This window comes from Idiotropiscis lumnitzeri, chromosome 16, assembly GCF_059441095.1.
Source record: "Idiotropiscis lumnitzeri isolate Australia: NSW breed Sydney's pygmy pipehorse chromosome 16, RoL_Ilum_1.0, whole genome shotgun sequence".
Classification (NCBI taxonomy): domain Eukaryota; kingdom Metazoa; phylum Chordata; class Actinopteri; order Syngnathiformes; family Syngnathidae; genus Idiotropiscis; species Idiotropiscis lumnitzeri.
The window spans coordinates 15,599,619-15,613,506 of record NC_142406.1 but is presented as its reverse complement, the minus strand read 5'-3'; the positions used below and the strand labels follow the sequence as shown (position 1 = coordinate 15,613,506).

Sequence of the window (13,888 nt, the reverse complement as noted above, 5' to 3'; positions counted from 1 at the left end):
GGCGGCTGTATTTTCAGGCTGTAAACTTTAGCGGATGTTAATAAATGTTGTTGTTGTTTTCGGAAAACAGACGGCCGGGAAGTGAAGGTGGGAGAGTACAACGCCATTGCGGATGTGCTGGATCTCATCAATAACTCCATCCGCTTCCAAGGTATGGAAAAAAAAAAGAAAAATCTCCGAGATGTTGCCTGGCAAAATTGTTTGCGCAAGTGTTGTCACATTTTCTTGCTTTCTTTTATGTGCTAATTTCATGAAGGATTACGCGATAATCTTTCAGAGCGCAGCAAGAAAAAAAAATAATTTTCACTCATTATTTTTTCAACATTGTTTGTTGATTGTTTTTGTGTCATCCCAAAAACGACTGATTTCCACAAAACTTTTTTGATGGAGGAGCTCAGTAGCTAGCTAACCCAAAAATTCGTTCAAAAATTGGGAACCAAATGCTCCAATTTCTGCTTGAGTTGTCGTGCCTTGACGTTTTTTTTTTTTTTTTTTCGATCGCGTACAAAGCCGCATTGAGAAAGTGCGGGCCGGTTTCCACGCTAAATGATTCCAGCGCCATCCATCGGCCCGCCAGAGGAGACGAGCGCGAGAGATTAGAACGTGAAGGCTGCCACCACAATGGCTTGACCGCCGTGCTGAGACGACGCTTGCGGACGAAACAGGAAATGACTCTGGATTAGCTTGGTCGCTATTTGGCGCTGGCGAGGATACCGAAGCGGAGCGAGCACCGCCGCTTGGCCGTCTTCCCCCCCCCAAACTCATTTGAACGTTTCCTCCTCCTTCCCGTCAGGCGTGGAACCGCCCAAAGATCAGACGTTTGTGCATTCGCAGCGACGGCACATCAACGTTCCGCTTTACAGCATCCTGTCCACCATCACCATACTCGGCATGCTCATGGCCGGAGCGTTCCTCTTTTTCAACATCAAGAACCGAAATCACAGGTGAGGGGTGTAATATTATCATTTCATCGATAATTCATCGCAATTAGTGATAGACCGATATGTTTGTTGTTTTTTTTCAGGGCTGATATCGATATATTAGTAGTCATGGAGGGCGATAAGCCGATATTTGAAGCCGATATTAATTTGTTGGAAACAAAAAGGGTTAAAATGGTGTCAACATTTTGAAAAATATTTTTTTTTGTGGATATTATCGTTTTAAAAATCTAACAAAAAGTGCACCGGCTCAGCTGCATGTCTCATAGTTCCAAAAAATGGGCGATGCCGATAATCGGCGAAATGCCAAATATCGGCCTCGATGATCGGTCTTTCACGACTCGCAATGATTTGATCTGGTTTTGTGACGCTTGTGGCGCAGACTGATCAAGATGTCCAGTCCGTACATGAACAACTTGATCATCTTGGGCGGCATGCTGTCGTACGCCTCCATCTTCCTCTTCGGACTGGACGGAGGCTTCGTGTCCGACAAGGAGTTTCAGACGCTCTGCACGGTCAGTTCCTCCTCCGCAAACGTGATCATCGTCATCGCACGACTGAAAAAGAGATTGGCGTTTGCTTTCGAGTGGCTGTGTGGGACGTTTTCCATGATTTAAATATCATCTTAAATGTGATGACTGGAAACATTTCGGCCTCCGACCTCTCACGATATGACATCGTCGCGACCACGACGATAAAGTCAGCAAAATGACGCAAGCCGAACTTTGTCTGCAAAATACTGCGTGGGATGAAAGTGTAAATAAATGTGTGCGTGTGTGTGTGTGTGCGCGGCGGCGAGCACACTGCGGCTATATCAGGCTTTGTCAAGTTATTTTCAAAGTCTGCTCTTTTAAAACACACATCAGCGCTGCCCAAATCCGAGTGAGAGGTCTTACGTTTTGTTTCTTCTTATTAGGACGAATTACTCTCAAGAGTGTGACAGCCTCCGTGCTTTCCAGATAAGAGACGCCAAAGCAACCTGACATTTTTTTTTCCCATTCTTATTATTTGTGGTTCATTTTTAGAGTGCTATTTTGGCATCTTCAAGGAAATGTGCAAACCCGTCACAGACGTCACGAGGGCTCGGGCAGAAAAGTTCCAAAAAATTAGCACCTTCTTGTCGCCCGACAGGTCCGAACGTGGATCCTCATCGTTGGCTACACGACGGCGTTCGGCGCCATGTTTGCCAAGACCTGGAGGGTGCACGCCATCTTCAAGAATGTTAAGATGAAGAAAAAGGTACGCCACAGCATTTTGGGTTCGACGTGTTCCGCGTGGACAAAAATATTGGGACACTGTCACCGGGCTCGGGTGTTCCAACTGGGCTCCGATTGGCTGCAGCCATCGTATTCATGAAAAAAGGTTTTTTTAAGAATCTGAGCTGGATGCATGTGCGTCCAAATACTTTTTGTCCGCGGGGCGTCTGGGCTCGTACTCATCGGCTGCGTTATAGTCTTGAAATAACTTCAATGAAACGCGTTTAAAGCTTTGGAGCCGTCACATTCAATCACTTTGATTGGCCAAGTTATGTAAAAGAGATGCAAACTGTCGTAGTGGTTCTTGGCCTTTTTTTTTTTTGTATTTATAGAAGCACCCCTCCCGCCCCGTCTCTCGCTCCCACTCGTCAGCTTTCTGGAGCAAGTGTGGGTGGCCTGCCAGGATGAGAGGCACGGATCAAAGAGTTGGAAGGATTTGGGGCGAAGTGGCAGAAGGGGGAAGAAGGCCAAGAAGCGAGATGGAGAAAAGACAAACCAGAGAAGCCGATAAAGTGGCACATACGGAAACGGAAGTCGACTTGGCGTGAAGAGGAGCGCGGGAATGCCGAGGAAAAAAAAAAAGAAAAAAAACGAGATTACGACACGAGGAACTGTAACTCATGAGAGAAAAAAAAAAAAGAAAAGAAAATGGCCGCCCCTGAGTCCACCTTGTGGATTGTGTTCTCGTCACGGCAGGTTGCCTGACCTTTCCTTTGAACGGCGTCAAACGGCGTTCTAAATAAAGATCACAAACTGCCGGCGACTTTCATCCACGCAAAAGAGGAGCGTTGCGATCTGACGTCGTCGCCGTCACGTGTCGGGGGGGGGTGATGGGTCGCCACTTGCGTTTCCTCGACACGTCCTCGCCGCTTAATTGCGGCTGATGATGGTTGGCCGTGCTCATATTTTTTGTTTTGTTTTTCTCGCCTCACGCAGATCATAAAGGACCAGAAATTGTTGATCATCGTTGGCGGGATGCTGCTGATCGACTTGTGCATCCTGATTTGCTGGCAGATTGTGGACCCGTTGAAGAGGACCGTGGAAGAATACAGCCTGGAGGTCAGTGCGCATTGCGACGTTGCGTCTCGTTTTTGGCTGCGTCGGGATCTGGGAGATTCCCAGAAAAAAAAATGCCTGTATTTGGAGCGCAAGCAAACAAAATGCTCGCCTCAGGCTACCGTACCATCTGCCTTTTTTTTTTCTGTTGATTATTTTTTAGTTCGGATGTTCGTTTGGACTCACGTGTCTTCAGTTAAAGAAGAAATCTTGTGAAGTCATCGATAAAGTCCACCAGGAGGTTTATTTTCGTCCTTCCAGTGAGATTTAGCCCAAAAGTGGAGGGGCGGGATAACGGCTATTTGACATTTTCCGTTCGCTCCGCTTGGCTCATTTGTGCCACTCCAGAAAAAGAATTCAATAAATTAATCAATTTAATAAATTTCTCTTTGTGACGCGACTCACGAATGTCTTTAAACCTGCGAGGTCGAGCGCAACGTTGTTAAAAATATTCATTGGTCAACGTGTGCGGTCGTGACCGCCGCCGCGCTACAATTTTTGACAGTAGATGGCGCTGTGCTGCGGTCACTTTTATTGGACCACGATGTCCGGTGACCTGGACGTCATGCCGCACAACCCGTTTAAACATATTCCTGCTTCTTTTTTTTTTTAAGAGACTTCTCAGGACATCCTGGGAATGCCAAATGGGACGCACATGTCGCCACGGAGACGAGCATGTGACCTTGTGTGCGGCTCTTTTGCATGTACGTGGATTTTTTTTTTTTTTTTTTTTACACCGCCAGTGCGTCGCCGCCTCCTCCCGCCGCTCTCTTGCATAATGAAGGACGAACTGTCAGGAGGAAGATGATTAGCATTCTGTCGGATCCCGCACTCCAGCATCCCCGCCCCTTCCTTCATTATCGGCGGCGCAGACGCTGACATCATCGGGCGCGCAGGTGCGGCGAGGGCGAGCGCCCACCGCCCGCTTGTGTGCAAAGGTGGCGCCGAGCGGGGAAAAACCGGCGAGGGGGAGGCGTCGCATTCATTTGATGACACGTGCCGCGTGCGTGACTTTTTGACTGCGGATTATGTGGAAACATTTTTGGTTTAATTTCTATTGTTCGACGCGGAGGTGACTGTGAAAAACGGGCGAGAGTCGTAACACGTGAAATAGCTTAGTAAAAAAATTAAAAAAAGTTTTTGGGGTTTTTTTTCAACGTGGATTATTTTTAGTCTTGCTGCTTCCTTCCGATTGTGCAAGTTGTCAGTTGTCGAGTTCTAAAATCCACAAATTGCGCATGACTGAGCAGACGTGACCTTTTCCTATACTGGACGTATTTGTGGTCATTCTCTTCATTTTTGTTATCCATGGTGGCTCTGTGAGATGTGATCGATTTTTTTATTTTTTTATTTTTTTTTTTTTAGGCCAGCCGAACTTTTGAGAGGTCAAGGAAGCTTTGAGGCGACGTCGCGCGCTAAGAACATAAAGTTGCCGGTCCTTCTTTGGCTCGACTTCAGGTTTGGCAAAGGAGTTTAATTGCGCTCGGACGCGAGATGCGTCGGTCACGTGCGGCGTTGAGCGTTGCGCGACGGCGGTGGCGGTGGCGGCGCCGAGCGCGGGCTCGCTTTGTAAGCCTGGACACAAAGCGGCCGCTGCAATCAATTTCTTTTCAAAGCTAACTGGGTCATTAAGGGATAACCGCCACCCACCTCGGCCTTTTCTCATCGACCACCTCCGGGGGTGGGCGAGGAAGGGGGGGGGCGGAGGCAGGAAGCCGGGCGGCGTGCCGAGACCTCACAACATTTTTCCTTCCACTCAATCCGAGTCTTGACAGCCAGTGAGAATGGCGGAAGTGTTCTCGAGTCGTGAGTGCCCGATTGCGTAATGAGACTGTTTCTCGGAAACTGGAAATCCCACAAAAGCTCTTTCATTATTGATTATCCGAATTTATTTATTGATTTTTTTTAACTCCTTCAATGCCGGCCATTTGTAGCATAGCCCCTGAGTGGCAGCCATTTTGCAGCACAACAATGTTGTGTTCTATGGTTAGATGCACACAAAAAAAAAAAGTCATTTGGTCATCTGCAAGTTTCACTGGAAAAATTATTTCTGGAAAAAAAAAAAAAGCATTCGAGGGTTTTGTGAACAAACTTGATACCAATATTTTTCGTTTTTACGACAGCTCAAATATATAAACTAGAAAAAAGGTACCGTCCCGCTCTTTTTTTTTTTTGCGCAGTCGACTACCTCGTGTGGATTTTTCCCACAGCCTTCAACTTGCGTAAACTGATGAGTCGTTTCTCGTCATTCCTTAACCTAAAAAAAACAAAAAACAAAAGTGTAATTAAGATGGTGGTGTAAAGTGTCCTCACTCGAACTCGCAAGCTGCCGGCTGAAAGCAGCCACTTTTCTTCTCTCGTCTCGCGTCGACTCTTAAGAAGATTACGCCAAAAGCAGGTTTTGCGGAGCCAGATATTCTTTGGAGCGCACGCGAACCAGCGGCGTGTCAAGCCAGGCCAGCTCCTTTAGCGGATTTTTATCAGGGACGCCATAGAGACACACACACACACACACACACACTTCTGTTTGCACTTCTTTTCAGGAATCTTGCATGTTCAATCTGAGTTTTTTTTTTTTTTTTAATATTATTGCTATTCGACGCTTGTGTAACAACACGATTATAACATAACATGTTGATTATTTCTTCATTTAATTTGAATTCATGCAAAACTAAAATGAGAGATTTTTCCCGTTTGTTGTGAAAATGCCGCAAATGTTTTTAAAATTTTTTTTTTTGTGTTTTTGGCTCATTGAGCAGGAAGAGAAAGGTCGGTCCGCTTTGAAACAGAGTGGTGTTTTCTTATTGAGTTTTTGGAGAGGCAACCTGGGCTTCGAGCACACACAGTCTTTGATTTTGGCCAATGTTTACGCTGGCTTGCCGCGTGCTGTTGTTTGTCGGCGGCGAGACAAGTGTGTAAGCGTTCTCAGTGAATCACCGAGGGGAGGCACTCCAAGGACGCGTCCAGAGGTGCGCCGGCTGGCTCGTTTGTTGACACTCCGGCAAGCTAAATTGGAGCACGTGGTTCTGCCCGACCGAGTGGCTCTTTTTATGCATTTGCCTTCTTTCATTTCTCAACGGCAACAATTTGGTGGTGGCAAAAACGCCACGTTACCCGTCCGTCACCTTCACGACGGCACTTGCTTCAGTTTTTTTTTCTTTTTTCCTTTCTCCTCTCCCGCTGCTCCCCCAGACTGCTGTTGCTAAGCAACAGCTGATTGACCAATTAGAAGTCTTCCAAATGAAAAGCGGTATGAGGAGTCCCCGCGGTTCCACAGTCGAGGCTCGTACGCGGTCGTGTACTGTAAAGGCGCAGCGGAATGCAACGAAAGCCAAAGTTTTGTGTGTGTTGGCTGCGGCACGTAACAGATGATTTGATGCGCTTGCGCGCTTCAATTTGATATTCGTCTGCAGCAAAATGCGCGTTGTGGTTTTCTGTGTCCTTGACAGAAACGAGTCGCTGGCGTTGAGGTTTCTGGTTCCGAGGATGTCGGGTGCGCCAGGGTCTTAATGGACTTTGGCTTGTTCACTGGAAGATTTCCGGTCCACTTTTCTGTCGGATTTTGGTTTCGGGTGCATTCGGGTTGCGTTCAAACGAGGTGCAAGGTTAGGTTCCATTTCCAGTAAGATTCGAGGCCCAGTTTTATGAGGTGTGAGGTTTCCGGGACGCTCAAGTGTAAGGTCAACTTGTCGTAAAGCGGAGCTGCCAGTTAAATCCAGCAATAAGGTGGTCGGGTGCCGCTCAAGTTAACCATCAAGTCCAATCCAGTCGCGGATTAACATTAAATTCCAATTGCGATGGTGTGGGGGGGCGGGGGGGCGTGCGACTCTGGGAAGCATGCTTTTCTCCCGTCGTACTCCAATAAAGTGTAATGGCACATCCCCTCCACTAGTTGGCAGAGGCGCTCATTGTGTGCGGCGAGTGTGCTCCTCACCTGTGGGCCCAAACACTCACGGGTGTGTTTTGCAACAAGTAGAGAGAGGGGGGGGGGGGTGCAGGTTGAGCGCCAAGGTCACGCGATGATGAGAGCACTTGGCTGCCACTTGAGCAAGGCCGCTGCCTCAGCAGTGCGAACCTGCGAATAGAAAAGACACGGCTGCTAAGTGGAGTTCTTTTACAGCAGACCTTGAGCCCTGGGCACACTGCGGGCGATGGCAGAAGACTGAAAAGCCGGGGGGGGGGCGAAGACGGAGGGACTCGAGAGGATCACAACTGTTGCCTCGTTGGCGTTTTTGCGTCTCGTTGAAGTCGAGTTGCCTTGTTTGCGTTCGACCCGTTTGGATTGAACGGCGGCGGCGCCGCTATGAGAGGACATCGGATGAAATATCGGAATATAAATTGAAATGCAGTCGTGAGGACTTTCAAAACTAACATGTGAGTATCGTCCGTCCACCTGTGTTGCTGCAGTGTCGGCACAAAACGATTTTTCTTTCGGGCGTTACCGTGACGAGAACGCCGACGTCTTGCACTCACTTGAAATGTCGCGTGCGTTCAATCACGATTGTGTCGGCGCAGAAGAGCACTTGTGTGTTCACTGGAGCGACGAGTCGTGTCGCCCCCCCCCCCCCTTTTTGCAACCACGGCAACGACATCGACGACGGCCATCTGTCAAGCGGCGTTCCGCAAAGCATTTTGTGTCGCCCGCAACGCCAAATGGCCGCTTGTGTTGGTGCGGCGACGTGCGAGCATTTGTGCCATCGCTGAAAACGGAATTGAACGCGAGCGCGGGTCAAGCCGAGCGCAACGGAGCGGAATGCCCCCCCCCCGTCGCACTCGCCGTCATGTTTCCGTGAATTCGTTGGAATGAGGAAGCAAAGTCATCGCATTCCCTCGCGGATTCCACACAAGATAAAAAAAAAAAAATCAAAGCAATCGGTGCTTTGGCGACACAAAAAAGTGTCGTTCTTGAGGAACTTGTGCAACATTCCGAATGGAACCGTTTTCTCCCCCCCGGCGTCCGGGACATGATGTCCTGCACTTTCTCCTCAGGGATGGACGTGTGGTGGCGCATATCTATGAGCGGCAGGACGCTTGTTCTGCTCGACTTTCTCGAACGTCGGTGCAGCAGAACCGCCGCAGTCACGCGTCAGGTTGCGCACGAACAAAATAACCGCAAACGTCAATCAAGAATGACGTTACGGCTGTGTCGAGATGCAAAGCCCAACGGTATTTCCCCTTTTTTTTTTTTTTTTTTCTTATGCACGGACAAGATCATTTGGGAGACATTGAGTAAATACGGCGAGGGTACGCCATGCCCCGGCTATCGATTCACGCTCCATTAAATGCGCCGGCGCGTTCTCGCAATGAGATCCACGTCGGCCGCGTGAGGCTGATTGGTCTGTTGGGATCGATGCAATGAGCGAGCGAGAGAGAGAGAGAGAGAGCGAGAGAGAGACGTATGGGCTCCTCTCCATTACATCCATAAAGGGAATGAAATGAGAGGTGGCGGAAATATCTATCTATATTAATAAATAAATAATATGCTGACATATTTTTTTTTCCAGCTGCAACCATAGAATGAAAATATTGTACGTGGCACCTTTGTCGCTTTATGACAACGGCAACAAGGCGCCAATTATGCGCGTGCGGTTCCGGTTTGCTAATTCATCACCTTTAACGTCTTCTCGTATCGTCTCCCGCCGCCGCACCGGTGACGGATGGCGTCAAAGCCGAAGGACTGAGCGCCTGCGGACGCTTTACGCGGATGTCTTCAACGTCAACATTTGCGCCCTTTTCGTGCTCATTCTTTTTTTTTACATGCACGAGTCGTGCAAAATGATTTTATCGGTCCGTATGACGGCTTTACCGCGCCTTGTCGCCTCGGCATACGGTGTTGTGTTTGCCAGTTCTGAGCATTAGATGTTAGGTGCTGAGATGGCCCAGGGAGTGTGTGTGACTCACCCCTACCCGCGTGTGTGTGTGTGTGTGCGTGTGTGTGTTGGCACGGCTGTCATATTCAGGCAACGGTGGCGCACTCGTTGTGTCAGCTCCCTCGGGTGGCCACCGATGCTCCGATCACATAACTCCCGGGCCACCTTTGTCACCCCCCCCCTCCACTTCCCCCACCGGAGCCGGTGGCCGTTGCACTTTTTGTGCCGATGTGTGTTTTACGGCGAGAGTTGTCGTGCAGGAAAACACGAGGACTGAAGACGCGGCAAAGTCATAAAACAAGACTGAGAACGGGCAAAATAATTGCGGCCAATTAACGGAAAGTAAAAAAATATAATAATAAATAAATAAATTTTTAAAGTCATTTTTTTGCATAAATTGAGGACGAGCAAGCGCTGACTGAGACTTTGTCGTCGTTTGGAGGAAACACCTCGGCCAATCGTGCAGCAGATGTTCACTAATTACGCTCAGCACGACCGCAAATGTGACGGAACAAAAAAAAAGAGACGAGAACGAACGCATCCAAAGTTGTTTGCACCTTTTTTTTTTTTGATCTTCACCCTCCAAGACCTTTGCGACGTTCGTCTCCGTCGCCTTTCGCCCGACGTCGTCTGCGATCGGCTCCGGCAACGCGCCGGCGAAAAAAAAAGGTCCTCCGCCCGCGCGAGGATTTAATACCCGGCAGTTGGCCGCAACTCATTAGCAGTATTCCCACTTCGCTGGCGTTTAACGCCTCGCCACAAATACGACTGCGCCTGCCCGCCGTCACTACACAAAGCAAACAAACGGCGGCAACTTCGCGGCCTCGGGCCGTTAAGGCGTAACGCGCAGATGGAAAGCGCTGCCGCGGAAAAAAAGCGCTTAACGAACGGCAGCCGTTTAAAAAAAAACAAAAAAAAAAACGGGGTGAGAAAAACACATTCGGAGGCTCGGATAACGAAAAGCCCGAGCGGGCTGCCTCGCATTTGCATATTCAAATGCGGCCGTCGTTCAGGGTTAGCCGCTTACGCTAATGACGCGTTTAGCTTCGAATAAATCTGTTAAGGCACTTCCATGCTGGCGCACACGAAGCTACGCTACGCTACGGTGTGTGTGTGTGTGTGTGTGTGTACGCTATTTTGCTCCATCAATTTCCTGCCGATGCGCAACCATTTTGTGCCGAGTCGTCTTCCTGTTACTTTTATTTGCATTATTTTGTGGTCAACATTTTATTGGATACAAAAATATTTGCAGTGAGTCGTTTTACTCGATTTTAATTTTATCATACAATCATTTCTTTTTCACCAAATTCGCCAAAACGACCGAGAAGGAAGAAGGGCTCCTTCTTCCATTTTGCTCCGCCCCTTTGTCACAAGTGTGCCACTTAGCCGGAGCCGAACAAGCTTTTACAATTTCATCAGGCCACTCGGCACGGCGGCGGCGTAAAAGGTCGTCCGGGCCGCGCTTCTATTAGAGGGATTAGTCCTCAAATGGGATTACGGCGCCGGCGCCTTGCGACGCGACAGAAAGACGGCGTGATATTCAAAGCAAAGAGATGCTTTTATCATTAGGAAGGACGGACGCGCCAACGTGGAGCTGTCGCAATTCCCAATGGGAAAAAAAGTTAACTCTCTTTTTTTTTTTTTGTTTTTTAGGATTTTATTTCTTAAACTTTAAAACGGGTCAGTACCCGAACAAGTACATGTCGAAGCTGGTCCCCACGTGAGTAGAAGACGAGTTCACGCTGTGTGTGTGTGTGGTGGCGTGCATGTAGGTCAGCTGAGGCCTGAAGGGGCAGCGGCAGCACCAGGCAGGCAGGCAAGGAGGGACTCCTTCACTTCCTCCTCTGGACCTTGTCATGTCGTCACACTCGATCCGTGTTGAATTGTCACTGCTGCTCGGGCTTACCTACAACCAAGGGAAAAAAAAAAAGTCTCCACTTCTGTACATGTGGGTTGAGCCATTTCAAAATATTTTCCACCATTATTTTGTCCGATGACCTGGACGACGCACACATCTTCCCAAGAAAGATAAAAGTCGGCGAAAGCTCACTCGAACACGTGAGCTTTATTTCCGTTTGACTCGAGGCGTATTCAATGACGGCAGATGTGTGTCGCATTTAACTCGTCGTGAACGCAGCCGCAGAGTTGGCAAAAAGTATTTGTAAATAAAAAACAAATACTTGTCGAGCACACAAGCCTTGGGGGAGGTCCGTTCCAGCTCATCATTTTCCACTCAGGGTCGGCATTCCTGTCTCCTTCCTTCCATTTCTCCACGCCGCCTTGATCTCTTATCCCGTCATCCATCTCCATCCCACCCTCCATTTCTCCCGTCACTCCCAGCCGGGCTCATCTAAACTCTTCTCGCGGCCCTCCCGTCACGGGCTTAATGCCGTGAAAAATGACAGTGGACGGGCGCCTTTTGCCTTACGCCCCCCCCCCCTCTTCCCCGGTTGCCTGGCAACTCCCCAGACATCTCGCGCCTGCCGTGCCGCGATAGGCACGCGAGCTTAATGAGCGCCATAACTCATTTGCTCATCGTTTTGTTCTTTGTTTTCTGTTGTCGTCGTCGTTGTGCGTCGGCGACAGACAAATAAATCCGCCGTTATTGGCGCAGTCAAAAGCAAGAATGCGCATAATGCATGTCGTGTTCAGAATAAGCGTCTGGAATAGAAGGTAATGGCACGCGTGAAATCTTGATGGAAAATAAACATGGACTGCAAACGCTTCCCTGAGGAACGCCACGACAATGTTGGCTCTTTGCCCGCGGGAACGTTTTTTGCCTTCCAAAGCGTGATGACAAAACGCAAGCGAGACTTTATGAGGACTGGGAACAGAAAACGAAACATTTCTAAATATTTTCCCGCCTTTAAATAATTGACCGGCGTCGCCATTTTCCCTCTGGGCGTTTCTGCACGGCTTCCTTTGCTTACCTGTGAGTCATCTCGTGCCTCGGTCCACTTAGTTCTCCTTCGACGTCATCCGCAAATATTCCCGCACGAGATGCCTTGATGCGAAAATTGTCCTTCCGAGTCGCGTGTGAGAGGAGGTGGAAAAAACTCATTCTTCTCGTTCCGGATTAGTCTCGCCCATTCGTGGCGTTTGGAACGCACAAAGAAGGAACGTGAAGCGAGGATTCCAAGTCGGCCATTTTGGGCTTCAAAAACGTCTTGAACTCGTTTCCTCTTTGTGTGCTTGCGGAACAGGCGGACCCTCACGACAGAGACATCGCTATCCGTCCCTTCTTGGAGCACTGCGAGAGCACCCACATGACCATCTGGCTCGGCATCGTCTACGCCTACAAGGGCCTGCTGATGGTGCGCCGCGTTCCGTTCGGTTCCGGGCGGCGCCTCGCCTCGCCTCGCCTCGCTCGCTCACGGCCGCTTGTCGCCCCGCAGTTGTTCGGCTGCTTCCTGGCTTGGGAGACGCGCAACGTGAGCATCCCCGCCCTCAACGACAGCAAATACATCGGCATGAGCGTCTACAACGTCGGCATCATGTGCATCATCGGCGCCGCCGTCTCCTTCCTGACGCGGGACCAGCCCAACGTGCAGTTCTGCATCGTGGCGCTCGTCATCATCTTCTGCAGCACCATCACGCTCTGCCTCGTCTTCGTTCCCAAGGTAACCAAACCAGCGCTCGCGACTGAGGCGGACGTGGCGGGCTCAAATGTGGCCGCTCTCCTAGTTGATCACCATGCGGACCAACCCGGACGCCGCCACGCAGAACCGCAGGCTCAAGTTCACGCAGAACCAGAAGAAGGAGGACTCCAAGACCTCCACCTCGGTCACCAGCGTCAACCAGGCCAACACGTCCCGACTGGACGGCCTTCAGACCGACAACCACCGCCTCCGCATGAGGATCACCGAGGTACGCCCGAGAACGGAAAGAAAAAAAGTCACGGTGAAGCAAAGTTTAGCAACATCGTCTCCTGACCAAACATTTTCTTTTTTTTTTTTGGTCGTATTTGGAAAAGTTGGACAAAGAGCTGGAGGAGGTGACCATGCAGCTGCAGGACACGCCCGAGAAGACGCCCTACATCAAACAGAATCATTACCCGGACGCTAACAACATCCTCAGCATTCGCAACTTCACCGACAGCAAAGGTAGCAAATTATTATTATTTTTTTTTTATTATTTCATTTCACAAGAGAAAAAGTTGAAACATCTGAAGAATAAAATTGAAGTTTGTATTGCAATGTGAAAAAAGATCCACTCGTATTTTTCCACAATAAAGAAAAAAAAAATCTAATCTAAATTCCAAATATTTCGAACAATCTGAAAATGAATCCTGCTGATCCAAATCCGCTGCGCTGTTTTCTACGTTTACATTTACAGGAAAATATTGAGGATGAATTTCCCCCAACGTGTTTGGTGTGAAAACCCTGAAAAGTTTGCGGCGTTTTGCTTTAAGATGGCGAAAAAAACAAAAACAATCCCAATTTTCCTCAATGAACTCCGGCAGAACAGCCTCACGCGTGCGTAAAAGCCGGCAACATTTTGCGTTTCCTCGCAGACGCCGACCGCAGCCTGCTGAAGAATCACCTGGAGCAGAAGCCGCAGGGCCAGTGGGGCTCCATGGATCCTTCCAGAATAACGCGAGGCCCCCTCGAGGACATCAACTCTCCCGAACAGTAAGACCGCACACGGACTCCCTCGGAAAAGACGCTTTTTTTGGGGGGGGGGGGTCGTCGCGGTTGCCATGGCAACAACCATTCCGTAAGAGCTCGTCACGCCAACGTCGGTCGCCCGCGCCGCCTCGCGCCGCGTC

General features: G+C 49.3%; 1 protein-coding gene across 2 annotated transcripts in view; it reads left to right on the top strand.

Moving 5' to 3' along the window:
- The window catches only part of gabbr2 (gamma-aminobutyric acid (GABA) B receptor, 2), a 55,860-nt gene that overhangs the window by 38,157 nt on the left and 3,815 nt on the right, over positions 1-13,888 (top strand). For both annotated transcript variants that reach the window (XM_088318767.1, XM_088318766.1), the window contains 10 exons: positions 71-151; positions 794-944; positions 1,321-1,453; positions 2,070-2,177; positions 3,131-3,253; positions 12,324-12,434; positions 12,516-12,740; positions 12,805-12,987; positions 13,094-13,223; positions 13,634-13,751. In XM_088318767.1, the coding sequence (XP_088174893.1) occupies positions 71-151; positions 794-944; positions 1,321-1,453; positions 2,070-2,177; positions 3,131-3,253; positions 12,324-12,434; positions 12,516-12,740; positions 12,805-12,987; positions 13,094-13,223; positions 13,634-13,751 (1,363 nt within the window). The remainder of the gene's footprint in view (positions 1-70; positions 152-793; positions 945-1,320; positions 1,454-2,069; positions 2,178-3,130; positions 3,254-12,323; positions 12,435-12,515; positions 12,741-12,804; positions 12,988-13,093; positions 13,224-13,633; positions 13,752-13,888) is intronic.